The sequence below is a fragment of the Lepisma saccharinum genome, chromosome 4 (assembly GCF_977018435.1).
Source record: "Lepisma saccharinum chromosome 4, izLepSacc3.1, whole genome shotgun sequence".
Lineage (NCBI taxonomy): Eukaryota > Metazoa > Arthropoda > Insecta > Zygentoma > Lepismatidae > Lepisma > Lepisma saccharinum.
The window spans coordinates 62176920-62192647 of NC_139232.1; the positions used below are offsets into that span (position 1 = coordinate 62176920).

A 15728-nucleotide genomic window follows, 5' to 3' on the forward strand; every position below is an offset into this window, starting at 1 on the left:
CCAGCTACTTTATCCAGAGAATCTCTGGAGCAAGGCCGCGCCTAATGGTAGAGAAGGGGAGAAAGCGAGTGGGAGGAGCAAAACAGTGCGCGCTGCTGTAAAGGTAACTGCAGTCGATTTTCCCGTTCATACAATCCCGTTCCCTCTCACTTTTTCATTGGTCCAGTCCTAGTGCAGGCACACTGCAATGGCTAGTAAACTTTGAATTGGAGGTCTAGATCCGATTGGTTATACTGTAGAAAATTTTAATTTTTCGCTATGCCACTCCCTCCCTTTCACTTAAATGTAAATTTCTCATGTGGCTGGCTCTACGCATAAAACGAGCTTCAAATAAACCTTTGCAATTTTGTTTTTTAATATCCTACTTTTGCCAATATATCTCCTCTTCACAGAAGTTCAACAATCATTCAGTATTTTATTAGTATTGGTATTGCTCCTTGCAAGGAACACGAGACATTCTTGTGTACGAAGAAATAAGAAAGAGTCATGTTAGGAAAATTATTTTTTCTTAAGTGACTTTTCTGCCTCTTTAGGCTAATCGTAACGATGGAGATTAATAATGATTACATGAAATTTCCCCCGTATACATTGAAGGATGCAAAATGACCATATGTGCCGATGAACCCAAAAAAAATTAATTCGTTCATTCGTCTTAGAGATAAAGTTAAAATGCATTGTTAACATGTTCGTACCTGTTCAACTCAATCTAAAACAATGATGGACATAACTACAGATGCATGCAGCAAACAATCTGTAGCAGTTCGATAACTAAGTTACTGTAGAAAGTGTAACATACGAATGTAAAGGGGGACATTTATATTGATTTGGTGTATTTGGTGTATTTCACATCACATCACTTTTGGCTAATCGGGTAGAACGTCTGTGAAATAAGGGAAAGGAGATGTAAGGTTATTTTTAATGTAGAACTACTGTATAATGTATATTCTGGAAAGAAAGAAAAATCATGGACACTCCTAATGTTCACTTGCTTTTTATAGGGTAAGATGGGTGAGTGAAGCAGTTGCAGCTCAGTTTCATTCATGAATTCCAATTCTCCGAAATAATCTTTGTCGTACGTGCTTCGTATCACACTTCTTGGGCAGCAAGGACACAAATTGTGTCGCGAGATCGAATCTCGCATCAGAGAGATCAATTAGGAATAATGAAGCCACACAATAACGCCACGGACAGCAGAATGGCACGGAAAGAAATAACAATAATATATTTTCTGCGACACCGCCTCTCCCCATCTTCACGGAAATTGGTGTATATCCTGTTTACATCTCTGACCGGTCAAATCGAAGAATCGTAGAAAAGAAAAAGGCACCCCACTTTGTTCTCAGGATATACCATTTCGTTGGAATCAATGCTCCGAACGTCGGAAGCATGGAAGGAGACTTTTCATTCGACCTCTTTCCTCCTTTCTCTCGTCTTCGTCTCCTTGAAAAAAAATATACAACAAAAACTTGAAATTCAGTAGAACCAGAGCTAGGATGAAGTCTTAGAAGCTTCGTTACGTTGCCTTCTGCCGGCCACAGTTCCCAGTTGTTGCAAATACGGCTTCTTTCATTAATGAAAGTTTCAAGGAATTCTATAGAAGTTACCGCTCCAATTACAAGGGGAGAAATGAAATACTAGCATCCACTATGTTGACATATACAGTATGTGACTGATACTAGAAAGCTAGTGCAGATTGTGCACATCACTGAAACTCAGAGGTTTTTTTATAGTATGGCAGGTATATTTGCTCTCACAGAAGAACGTCCTAAAATCCTAAAATTTATAATCCTAATTTGCAGACAAATCAAGTAATGGTAAAAATCAAGACGCAATACTCCATGCAAGGTTGTTCTTCAGGATAAGGGGTAAGTTGTATAAATTCAAGCATGTTTTCGGTGAGTCGTCTATTTCCTCTTGAGTGTACGTACCACTGCATTCAGTTTGCTATGTATGAACAGCAGTGCTCACTGAATGCGTAGCACATAAATTGTATATTTCTCGACTTTCCTTAAAGGGAGAGAGAGAGAGAGAGATAGGAAATGAGAAAAAAGGAGTGTGTGTGTGTGGGTTGTGTGTGTGAGAGAGAGAGATCAGCAGAAGCATTTGCATTTAAAAGAGAAAGATAGCGAAAGAGGAATAGAGAGAGAGAATACCAGAAGGAGGAAAATGATAATGATAAAGAAAAAAGAGAGAGAGGGGAAGAGAGAGAGATAGAGAGAAAGATAGGGAAAGAGTGAGAGATAGAAAAATAAATAAAGAGGGCATCAGAAGCTCAGAGAGAGAAAGAGAATACAAGAAACTCAAAGAGATGGGGAAATAGAGAGAGGGAACACCAGAAGCTAGAAAATAGAGAGAGAGAGAGATTGGGGGAGAGAGAGCGAGGGAGGGAGGGAAATAGAAAGATAGAGAGAACACCAAAAGATGGAAAAGATAGCAAGATGTAGAGCTAGCTACAAAAATTCAATTCTTGGATTCACTATACCATGGACGGTTTAAAGGAGAGACGGAGAGGAGAATTGCGACCGGGGTCTAAAGAAAAACAATCTATATGATTACGGGTTCGAGAACCTGTGATGGAACAAATTTCTCAATCGCGAAGGTAAAAAAGGAACCATGTGGAATATAATCTCCAACAAACAATACTTCTCAAACTACTTTTACTGCGAACTACTAGCTAGTAACTACGTCTTATTGATATCTGTCTTTCAATTTGAAAGGTACTGAAAAAAATTAACTTACCGAATTTTCCACAGTGCGCTTTATTGGTACCTAAAAAGAATTAAAATTCATTGAAATTACAATATTAGATGTTCATATAAAGGTGTAATGTATAAAAAGATGAAAAGATTGTGAAGTTCAGTAAAAATATCCTAAACGGATGGGAAATTTTCATTTAAAAATTGGTGAAGCTGGAATCCCGGAAATATGCAAATGTTATGAAACCGAGTACGCTACTTATATATTGGAATTAATTTAATCAGGGGAATAGAGAGCAAAATTGTTAACAATGGAAAAATCAATATTTTTAAATACAAAATATAATGGTCCATTTGTGCAAATTCAATTTTCTGAAAATCAGAAAAGTATTAGAAGTACAAAATTACTCTTGCATTAGGAAATAGTTTGGTAGTTTATGTCTGGTAGAAATGTTTCGTTTGGCTAACTAATAATGTTCAGTATTCTTGGAATTAACTTTTGATAACGATGTATGGAAGAAGAAATTTTAAATTACAGTGAAATGTTTTGTGTGCGTGGTGGTGAATTAACTTTTAATATTGGAGGATTAAGATTTGGCTAGATAAAATTCCAGCAGAAATTTCAAACAAGTTACACTCGCTATAACTCCGATGTTTTTATACTGTGATAAGTGAACTTAATATCATAGCTACTTCAGGTACAGTCGAACATAATGAGTGGAAGAGAAATATATACATTTGGGAGAATGATAACAATGATGAGGTTTTTCCTTAGAAACCTGCTAGTACAGTGCTCAAAAAAAGTTTTGTATATTATGATTGCATGCGGTTTGAGTCGCGATACCCCCAAAAGGTATACAATGTTCATTATGTGAGCAACGCCCGAGATAGAAAATGATATAATGCCCCAAGTGAGTTCGATATTCAGCAGATAGAGGGCAGTAGTTGCCACATGATCCCTGAGGAGATTTGTAAGCAGCCCGATGGGAGGCATTGTCCGTGTCTTATCCGCACTTGTGAGTTGGAAACTGCACAGAGAGCGGGTGGAAACCGAAGGCCATCATGCCTCGAGCAACCATTTCTGCTACGGACCGCATTCGAATTGTAACGCTGCTGCAAGAGGGATATCGCCAAGTGGATGTCGCTGCCCGTGTTGGAGTGAGCCAAAGTGATGTCTCTCGAGTGTGGAAAAAGTTCAGGGAGACACAATCAGTTGCTGATCGACAAACGACAGGGCGGCCAAGCAAGACAACATGCAGGGAAGATCGGTACGTGGTGATTTCGGCACGTCCTAGACCCACTGCAACTGCTACCAGTTTGTGCCAGGATCTGCGGAGGCCCTCAGGAGTGAATGTTTCCAATCAGAGAGTGCGGAATCGACTTCATGAGGAAGGATTGATGTCAAGAAGACCCATACCCACGGTTCCTCTGAAACCACATCATAAGAGAAACCGTGGAAAGTGAGCAACAATGCACAGTGGATAGAGTCGGGAACAGTGGGAGCACACGCTCTATACAGAACAGGTCACCATCAGTTTGCACCCGTTAAGCAAAGGCATATGGGTTTGGAGACGATCAGATGAGAGATTGAACGAGCCCTTCATCCAGGAACGTCACCAGCAGCAGGGGGGCTCCATCATGTTTGGTCGACGTACGCCCCTAATTCCCCTCCAGGGTCACATGATTGGTCTGATGTACAGAAATGCTATTCTCGAACCCGTGGTAGCAGGTTTCTCTACAACTGTGGTTAATGGCTTTACGCTGGTGGATGATAACGCTTGACCACTTCAAGCCAGAGTGGTTCAAGAGTTCCTTGATATGCATGGCATTCGACTCATGGTGTGGCCGGCGTATTCCCCAGACATGAACTGTGTGGAACATGCATTGGGACACCTGAAGCGAGCAATTGTCAGCCGTGAAAAAACTCCTGTGAACAAGGTGCAATTGCGGGAGGCTGCCATTCAAGAGTGGGACAGTCTTCCTCAGGAGAAGTTGAATGCTCTTATCCTTAGCATGCCCCGTCGTGTTCAAGCATGCCTTCGGGCTCGAGGTGGCTATACACGGTACTGAACTCCCATATGTTGATCCCAAGCATGCCTCCGAGCCGTAGGTACACGGTATTGCACCGCCTTTCTTTTGTGTTTCGCATCCCACATTTTCAATCTTGCGCTTCGGGTGTGATTCTGGTGTGATTTTGTTTCTTCTGCATGGCTGCACTGTTTTCTGTCTGTATGTCTCCCCTGTACTCTTGAATATGATTCCATGTATCTAGTACAATAAAATGATCACAAACCCTGAATATGCAAAACTTTTTTTGAGCACTGTATATAGTAGCAATGAACTTGGTAAATCATAGTAAAGAACCAAGCAATTCAAAATTCCAAAATTAACTATTTGGTATTGTATTTATATAGGGTGTTCCAAAAGTTACTGTGCATAAATATACTATATACCAGTTCTTCCAACAGCAGATGTTGGAAATGTCTCACACGGACCTGAAGATATGTCCGAATACGTTCATTCGTAATATTGAAGACTTTCTGAAAGATTCTCAATTGTATCTGTTGAATGTAGACAATGATTGTTGCCATCCTCTCTGGACTGTGTGCACACTGTTCTCGTAAAACATTTGAGTGTATTACAACAGATGGGTAGGAGTCAGATCAGGGGAAACAACAGGTTATATTTTACGCGAAATTTGCATTCCCAAATATGTTTCGAGGAAAAGAAGTTATGAAAAAATTGTGTGCATAGTGTCATCATCTTGCTCGAAGCAGTCACATTCACGTTAAGAATGATTTCATAAGGGTACTCTGATGCCACTGAAGAATGCTTTGCTCTAATGGGTGGATAAGATTTATGGAACACAACACGCTAACTTTCTGATCGTGGTGAGACATTCCCTGACACTCAGGTTACGTTGAGAAATGATAACTCTTTTGGGACACATTAAAGTTCAAAGATAAACACTTCGGAATCACTATTTTACTTGAATGTCTCCGTTATTTAATGTTCTTTATAGATATTGATTGAAAGTGGCAGCTGTAACTGAAGGATAAAGAAAAGGGGACAGTTCATCTCTTGGAAACGTCATCTTGGTGCTGGAAGAGAGACAAATAAGTTGCTGAAGTATAAATAGCGGATGTTGTCTTCAAATCAACCTGACCATCTCATGGTTGACTGAAATGACAACAAAGATCTTCCCAGGGTACTTGCTCAGCCGGAAAGTAAAAGACGCGTAGTTCCTTGTCACCTGCAATCGGCTCCGTGGGTGGACGAGCAGGAAACTGTAGGTCTGGTGCGTAGGAAAGGTAAAGGGGAAAAATATGTTTGCAGAAGACCATATATTTTCAGAAAGAGAAGTAGTTTCCGAAACTACTTCCTTTTAATTCAAAGGCGGTATTTTGTAGTGAGAAAAACAAATTCTAATTAAAAGTTGACTACACTAAGTGCACTTTCCAGAGTATCATGGTATATTTAGTGGCAGACAAGTCTGACTGTTGTATTCAACCCCTTCACCACTTACAAAGAGTAACGCCAACTTACATGAGCCCATGGTGCTTCATATGATTTACCTATTATTGTTAGTGATTCTTATGAAGTCTACTGTTATCCTTGAAATTGTCCTCGAATTCATGAAACTGTTCATCTAACCCTGGTAGTGTCATTTTCCACACTTACAGGCAAATGATTGTTTTCTGCTTTGAGAAACTAAAAAGATTTCCCTTTCAACAATTTTTCAGAAAAAACAATCGCATTGCTGCTTTAAATATATGTAAAGATAACGCTGAAAAGTAGGATTTAGTGGATGTTCGTGACGAATTTATCAGGGAATGTGTAATCAGAATAAACATGTTTGCAACATGATGGATATACGGAGTGTCTCAAAAGCTATTATCTATTTCTGTGACATGAGATCTTATTTCAAAAGAGCTATGTTGTCATAAAGATATGAATCTTTAGTGTAAATTTGTGTGTTTACAAAATGTTAATTGGTTCGTGTCGAATATTGTGTAATAGTTAAATTTTCCATTCCAGATCCACATCACTGATGATAAATGAGCAAGATTTGACCAACAAAGTAATATTCAGTGCTGAAGCGACCTTCCGGACGGAAATGTTAATAGTCATAATTGTAGCATTTGAAGAGAGGAGAAACCAACATATTATCTTTGCGGCAAATACTTTGAATATATTTTTTATGTCTTACAAATTATTTTTTAAAAATAGATATTGCCTTTTGAGACACCCTATATAATTAAAATTATATTAAGTGATGAATTATTCTAGTATTGTCCTCAGATCTAGCAAAACAAAGGTTTATATCTAATTATAATCTTCAAAGTATTTCTATCATAATTATAGTACACTTCATCTTTGGGAAGATTATTATGTGACTGTTATTACCAAAGCATTTCAAAATCATTGTGCTAGATTTCACATTTAACATTTTCAGTGTCGCAACTGGTTGTAGAGCAAAAGCATTAGCCACACAAAACCGGCATGGGCGTGGGCGGGTACACTGTATTTCTCTCTGTTGTCTGCAAATCCGTGTTATCCTCTGTAAAGGTAGAGGGTGTATGTTCGTGAGTTAAACCAGAGCCGCACGCTAGGGAGAGTTCGCTTTCAACAATGCGTCATGCGATGGCGGAACAATTTTTTTGTGTTCCGTAAATTCTCAAGAGGTCTTAGCGTGTAAATTCCTGCTTCGCTCGCATTTGTTCGGTTGAAGGGAACGACACCTCCGGAGTTGCACAGAAAAATATGTGGATAAATAACAAATGTCGTGTTTCATCAAATACCAGCAGGGCACCTGCTTTATTATTTTATTTTTTGTGGTAGTAGGAAGAAATTTCAATGTGTGGCATGTGAAAAAAAGTTATTTAACTGTCGAATAAGTCATGGTAATGTAAGTTTTTCATGTGCATGAAGAACGTAATAGTTGAAGCGAAATATACAAGGTGTAAATCAGTTTCTCACCACATAATTTCACGTGAATATCGTAGGGAATTTGGGAATTTACGTTGGGCGCTTTTTTGTAATTTTATTTCGTCTTATATTTGTTTACGTTACTCATCAAAAGTACCAATGAAAAAATTGTATAAAGGCACAAGCTCAATGTAAAAGTCACGCCTAACCAGGAATTCGAAACCAGGACCCTTGGTATGATATGATAACCGCAACCACTGTAGCCGGTGTGCTATGGGAGGGTGCGGGGGTTGAACCACGGTGCAGTACAGCAAGGACATGTACCGGACTGACGGCGACCAGTCTTCGTACTTCATTTGTTTTGATTTTCGTTATTTAGCGTCGCTTTTCTTCCATATTTGGCTAATCGCGACGATGAGAATCAGTGATGGTATGATGAAATTGATGAAGGGATGCTCGCAAAGAACACTCATACTCAGACCGGGATTCGAAGCCGGGACCCGTATACGAGTTCATTGGTCGAGCTCTCTTGAGTCACTAGTTGCTCATAGACTTGCATTCGTTCTCTCGCTCGCTCCAAGATTCCCGGGACAGAGTATAGACTTTCCTACTTCCCCACTGGCATTTGTGCTCCTACCGGGCAGCATTGATTAAAAAGCGACAGTGTTATCCAATACTCCACTGCAGGATACCCTACTCTTGCGGATGATGGCGTAATATACTTATTATAATAACGTAACTAACACAATGGTATTTATTTGGCTGTTACAACCCAAGTCATAGCCACAATACCAAATGTTAATGACACTACTTCAAAACAACACGATAACTACCCTCCCTATATACACCAGCCATATCCTACTGTGTGGCCAAGGTTAGGTGTTCGAACATCAGGCAAGGAGTGGCTTTGATTTTGGCATGATTCTCTAGCCAATTAATTTTCTCCAAAAGTAAAAAGTAAATCAACAAAAAAATAATTTAAGTGTTACTTTCAGTAAGAGACAACAACAAGCACTGTAAAATACAGGATAATTCATATAGAAAGTAAGAGTTATAAAGAATTCAGCAAGTGTTAATTACTGCGGATACAACGATACAAGTGTGCCTCCCCGATGACGCAGTGGAGCGTCGTCGCCTTGTAATCAAGGGGTCCCGGGTTCGATTCCCGGTGGAGGCATATACTGGTTCGGATTCCACTTTAAACTGTAGATCCAGTCCCGATTAGCCTTACTGTGCACAAAGTTGACTTAAAACACCAACTCAATCAATCAATCAACAACAATACAAGTGACACTTGGTTCAGAAATTCTACATTTCTTGTCAGATGCGTCACTTGTGATTTCCTCATAGAACACTACTACGCCAGGGGTCTCGGATTAGAATCCCGGCTTCGGTATGGGTGTTCTTTGTGACTGTCCCTTCATCAGTTTCATCAAATCATCATGCTCATCTTCGTAATTTGCCAAAAGTGGCAGAAGAGCGAGTTAAAATAAACCAAATGAATCAATCGATATTGCATATTTGCAATATCGATTGATATTGATTTGCATATTGTATAGAAAGTGAAATTACATCATTAATACGCCGTTTCAATTCATTTACGTCTTGTGGAAATAGGAAGACACATAGTTAGTCCTTCACAAAGCAATAGATCACAGGATGTAAGGTCTGGGGAGCTGAAGGAGGGGGAAGTACATGTCAGAAGTGCATTGGTTAAGTTGTATTTATTTGAATTTATACATGCACTTGATTGGCACTACCTATGTACTGTATCTGCAAAAATTAGTACATATTGCATTTCTAAAAGTGTTATGAATTACCCTCTATTAATGTCTCCAGCATAGCTATTAACAAGAGTTCGGAAGCAAAATACATTTCATAAATAGTACCACAGTTATTCCATTTCAATTTGTCACTTTTAATATTATTTGTTCCTATGTGTAATTATGGACTGATGCAGGTTCGTAGGCGGAGTGACTATTGTGCTAAACACATTCACAAGCAATTTGACGAGATTGTTTACAATTAATTACCTCTACGAAGGCTTTCCTAATTGATGCCATAATTGCTGCACAGGTGGATCGTAATGTGTGTCAGAGAAAAAATAAGCAAGAACAACAACGAATAAAAACAAACATTCTATGAAAAAAACATTTCATGAAATGAGTAAAGTTGGCAAATAACCTCACAGCACTGGCAAGGGAGAAGGTTAATGTACAAGTTGATTACACAGTGTAGCTTCAACGAAGTCTCTCGGTCAATTGACTGAATTGTTGATCTAGACAATTCGTGAAAATTGTCTTTGTTGGAATGCCTTAGGTTTTTGTTTACACGTATACTTAGCGTTTTAACGTTACATGTTCTCTCTCTCACACAAGAAACCAAATGCTGATACGTATGAAGAGAAAGAAAGGACAAACAAACATAAACATTGATGATTTACCTGGGATTTCAACCCACGACCACTGGTTTCTAACACGGCATCACTAACACTGCTGCTCATTATATTGCTGGATTCTTCATTTTTATTTTTAGTAATGCCATTTTCGTTAAATTCAAATCAAAAATTCATTTGGAGATACTGTTACGCAAGCTAAAGTTTTGGTCTCGTTTATGAAAAGATAGGTTAAACCGGACTTAACCTACAGTTTTTATACTGAGATCAGAACAACCTAATTGTGGCACCATCTAGAATAAACCCAGTACCTCTCTGTAACGAAACTGTAATGTAAACTACTACGCTATCTAAAAGACAATTTGTGAGTTCAAGACTGCTGAAAAATGAAGAAATGCATAAAATTAGTGCAGAAATAAGTTGATAACTTGTCTTTGTTGTCTATCTTTTAAAGGGAAAAGTCAAAAGTTATGGCTCCACACATAATCCACAAGTTAAAAATAATCTCTGAAGAAGCAGACATAACTAGGATGTTATGCTATTAAAATGTTGACGTATTACGATTCTACGCGAAATTCATTAAATGTTTATTAAATGCAACGGATTACGTAAGAAGCAACGACATCTTGTGGCTCCAAGTTTAAACAAATTCATAGTTTGAAAATTGGTTTCCATTGGAACTTATTATTCAAATGTCAAACTTGAAAATTACAACTCTCCGCTAACCCGTGACATTTCAAGGTTTATTATTGTCAAATTTTCCATTAATCTCTCCTGAAGGAACTCCTCTGATCTCTCATCAATAAGTATCTGAGGAGGGAGGGGGAATAATGGTAGAAGGAATTTAGTGACTAATGCCGAGATCGAGAATGTCAGCGGTCCTATGCACCTGTAACACCTAATTATATGGTGCATACTAGAGTGCAGCAGTGAGAGAATTTTGATGGAGCAGGCAAAACGAGCGGAATATACTTGAAGCCCAGTAGTACACGTATAACCGTAATTTGTTTGTGATAGTTAGCCCTCAAATATGGACAGTGAAGTGACTGGTGCAGTGAAATTGAAACTTAAGTAAATATAGTCACTTCTATCTTACTAATACAAAGTGACATACGAAAACTAAATAGATTATTGTGTGCTGATACTACCAACGCTGATATTTTACATATATGTGTGTGTCTACGATTATTGATTGATTGATTTGGCTTATTTTGTTCCGCTTTTCTGCCACGTCTGGCTAAACGCGAAAGTGAGGATGACTGATGATATGATGAAATAGAGGAAGGAACACTCACACACCCATGCCCAGTTCGAGATTCGAATCAGAGACCTCTGGCGTCGTAGGTTGCTGTTGGGTCGTTCCATGTAAATTCATCCATGTCATGTCACCCACTATCACCAATACATACAATATTTTAATAAGATTAACTTTTAAAAACATTTGGTGGTACAGACAGCTGACCTGTACAGTGAACTACAAACCATGGCGAAGTAATTCGACTTCAGCAACTACCACCCTGACCATTCCCTGTTCAACACCAAGAACAAGATGGCGCTGGGCAAGATGAACGACGAAGCAGTGGGGCGTATCTTCACCGAGTTTGCTGGGCTCCGTGCTAAGATGTACTGCCTCAAAATGCTCGATGAGGGTGAAGTGAAGAAGGCGAAGGTGGTCAACCGTGCATCTACCGCCAGGCCCACGATGGATCATTACAAGCGGTGCCTATTCGAAGGGTTACCACGAATGTTGACCGGGACTCTACCACGAATGTTGACCGGGACTCACCTCACCAGCAAACTTTAACGTGTGCACACCACGGTGATGACCAAGCTGGCTCTGGATGGGTCACACAACAAATTCAGAATATTGGACTGCAAGCGACGCGCTTTGGAACACGGTCATCACAATGCCTCGGATCACTGCGTGGTCTGTGCTCCACGAGCACGTTAACAACGCGGAGGCCTCTGATCGTTGCGACATTGCCTGAAACGTTGTGACGAATAAAAAACACACACACAAATGCCTAAACGTAAAACCGACCACAACCTGAAGTTGCGCGAGTACCTGGCAAGACGGTTCAAGGGTTGGAAATCCGAAAATCGAGGAGCCCGTACAATTTCAGAATTCGATGTGACCACACAATTCAACAGCATTCCAGTATGACATGCCCAAATTCGTAATTGTGATATTCCAGACCGGGAGGGGCAACAACCAGGAGAAGGATTCCAGTCAATTCGATGACTGTAAGATCAAGAATGCCTACCTTAAGTTGTACGTACGAGGCATACACGCCGTACAAGAGGGCGACCACCGGTGCTGGAGACCTTCATAGATAATTTGCCTTCGTCCAGCGAATTGAATGTTATTTCCCATAGCGTAGCCAACATCAAATTGCAACACGAGACATACGAGGACTTCGGCAAGCTCCGAGGTTCCATAGCTCACATCGAGGACACCTTCACCGTCATCAAAAATGATCTGGCTAACGTCCAAGAAGCACTATAAACCAAGCTGCCGGCCATTCGGGACACCTTGACCAGTGTTCAACAACAGATTGATAAACTAGAAAAACTGACACCGAATCCGAGTTGACTCATTTTCATCACTTGATCGACGACATACAGTCCAAGTTGGAAACGATGCAACAATCCACCCACACCCAAGACGACATAGTGAAGCTGCAGGAGGCCGTACAAAGTGTTGTTGACGCCTCCGAATTGGATGCAGTGAAGAAGGCTCTGACGACGCTCCAGAATACGGTGGCCACCTTGCCTATTTCGCAGGAACTGAAGGCCGTGAGGCGAACCTTGAATCGAATCCTCAAATCCGAGGATGTCAAAACCATCCAAATTGAAACGACAGCGCTTCGAGACACCGACGCCAGCCTGCCTACCAACCAGAACATCAGCGAGCTACACACGCTGTTTACCGATATCAGGACCCAGGTGCACGGCCTCACGAGCCAGTGCTCCAAGTTGACGCTGGTAGAAAACATGCAGCAGATCATCGCCAACGTGAAACTACAAATTGGCAGCATAGAGGCGGGTCAGGAATCAGCCTTGGCCACCTTCAGCAGCCGGCTTCGTGATCTGAACAATCAATTCAAGCAACTAATCGTCGACGTGAAGATCAAGCCCACTGTGGTCCCCGCACCAAACTCGAGCAACGCTTGGAGAGGGGTGACCGTGGCGTCAATGACCTCGACGCCGCATACAAGAACCACGACATTGTGTACAATACGCACACCGACCTCGAGGCACGTCACGAAGCCGACCGAAAATTGGAGCATAGTACAATTACAGAGGACACTGACACTTTCGTCAAGAGATCAAATCTCACAAGTTAGTAGATCAATTAAGCCGGTCAGAAAGACAGTGGTGTAAGTAAAAAAAAAAATGAGAAACTGACTTACGCACAGGTTTGTGTTCCTGAGTGGTTCGGCAATTCAGTGTGATAGCAATGGCCGTTTACTGGGCGCTAGGAGCAGCGCGAACGTTTCGCACGGAACAGAACTGGTGAGTAGGTGAGAATGACATTGGGGTAAGTCAGTGGACAGCGGATGGTTGTACGTTACGGCCTGTGAACGGTGGGTCGCAAGAGGTATCTTCATGCCTAATCAAACATTTAGCATCACAAGCTAATGATAAAAAAAGGTCATAGTTTATAGTGATACCTGTACAGGCCAAAATAGAAATATTAACATGACACTCGCCCTAATGCGATTCATTCTAAGTGGGGAGACGAACATTGAGGTTACTGACCAAAAGTTTCTGGTGTCAGGACATTCTTTTCTGCCGAATGACTCGGACTTTGGATGTGTAGAATTAGCCGCCAAATGCAAAGTTGTGTATCTGCCAGACCAATGGTACAACATCATGTTGACATGCCGTCGCAGTAAGAAGTTTACGGTATGTAGAATGAACCGTGACGAGTTTCATTCTACTGCTAATTTAGAACGGAATATCAGTAAAAGAAAGAAGAACACTGATAAACATCCGGTAAACTGGCTGAAAATGCAGTGAATCAGGGTTGAAAAAGAGCGTCCACATAGTCTTTAAGTACAAGGAAACACTTCAAGACATTGTGGATTTCTTTACGTTAGACATCACCCCAACTGGACGGAAAGGACGCCCTGTGTTGTTGCAAAACATACCGAAGACAATGTTGTACCCGGACAGCCGGTCATTTCCTTGAAAAAGAAACCAGATATGATGGATCTCTTGCCGTTCATCCCACCCATGCATCATGCATTTTTCAACAATTTAAATACTACGACTGTGGAAGACAACTTGGGACCCTTACCATACATCGAAGAAATGGCAAACGAGGTGGAAATGGACGATGAGTAGTGTTTCCTCAGGGACAACTTCACATTGACTCACGTTTGTGTTATATTCCGTCCCTATGTTATTTACATTGTCAACATGTACTTGACGAAGAAAACATACATTTCTTTGCTAGTATGGAAATGTTGGTTCATGCTGACTCATACACACCTTTTCTCAACACGTCCGTTGTGCGCAAACGTAACGCCTTTCATCATACCCGATCACAGTTTCGGATGACACTGGTGTAAGTCAATTAACGGCTATTTTAAACAACTCATCGTGAATTTTGACATCATCCACTGGTATCATATACAATCTGGTACTATTTTCAAGTATTTTTGAGCATTTACACTACTACATCTGCGGCATTGATTTTTTATCACTGTTTGCACAAAGGCTTCATTATCTCCGCACAATCCCTCGCTGACTTACACCACTGTCATTCTGACCGGCTCAATTTAGCTCAGCATGATATTCACCCAGAAAATGTTTGCTAAAGTGTATATAAATACCATACATTGTCCTAACCCTCTACCACTGTGTAACAAGATTCCCGGGGGTTACATATTTAATGTTCCCAACGCCCAGTATTCAGTAAGCACTACTAGTATACTTGTACTCTTGTGATGCAAATGATTTTCTTGATCAACCTGTTTCTGAACCGGCCATCTAAAATTGGGGGGGGGGATTGAAGGGGGCCATTGCATGAAATTCGCTCTTGAAGTAAGTCATTTATTTTTCTAAAAAAAATACATAAAAATACATGTTTATTGATACACTCATCTGAAACGTTATTTAAATGAAAGCTTACAATATTCTGAACAAAAGAAAACAAACTTGAAGTTTCTACGGCAAACCTGAGAGAAGATACGATCATTTATAACCTAATGCGTGTCATTCAAAGTGGAACCGCAAGAGATTTTATAAAGCGCGAAACTTATGAACCCTTTAACCAATCTAAAAAAAAAATGTCATTTTTGTAATCAGCATTAAAAGATCTATAAGTGTACCGAATTTCATCGAAATCGGGGATGGTGGGTGACATTTTTACAAAATTCTGGATGATTTGACATGGAATGACCCTGAGATAAACAGGTCACGGAGACCGACATCTACGATTATTGTCACATTAAAATGATATTCCGTTGTAAACGATCGAGGGTGGTAGACTCGAACTAGTACGAGCGAGCGAAAGTGGTTCTATGTAGTACTCCAAAGTATAGACGTTACAGATGTTTGCGCGCCGGTTGCATTAAGCATCTCCATAGTGTCACATGTAATACCGCTGGAATGCAGATTGATAAAAAGGTCTCCCCCAGTTGCACAGAATGGTAACAAAACAAGCGAATAAAACGTAATTTTCCATTGGATGACTTAAT

General features: G+C 40.4%; 1 protein-coding gene across 2 annotated transcripts in view; it reads right to left on the reverse strand.

Moving 5' to 3' along the window:
* The window catches only part of IA-2 (tyrosine phosphatase IA-2), a 619991-nt gene that overhangs the window by 194710 nt on the left and 409553 nt on the right, over window positions 1–15728 (reverse strand). Inside the window, exon 15 of one of the 2 annotated variants that reach the window (XM_083120600.1) lies at window positions 2740–2769. The exons of the other annotated variant lie outside the window; for it this stretch is intronic. Coding sequence (XP_082976726.1) covers window positions 2740–2769 — 30 coding nt within the window. The remainder of the gene's footprint in view (window positions 1–2739; window positions 2770–15728) is intronic. 2 annotated transcript variants of the gene reach the window in all.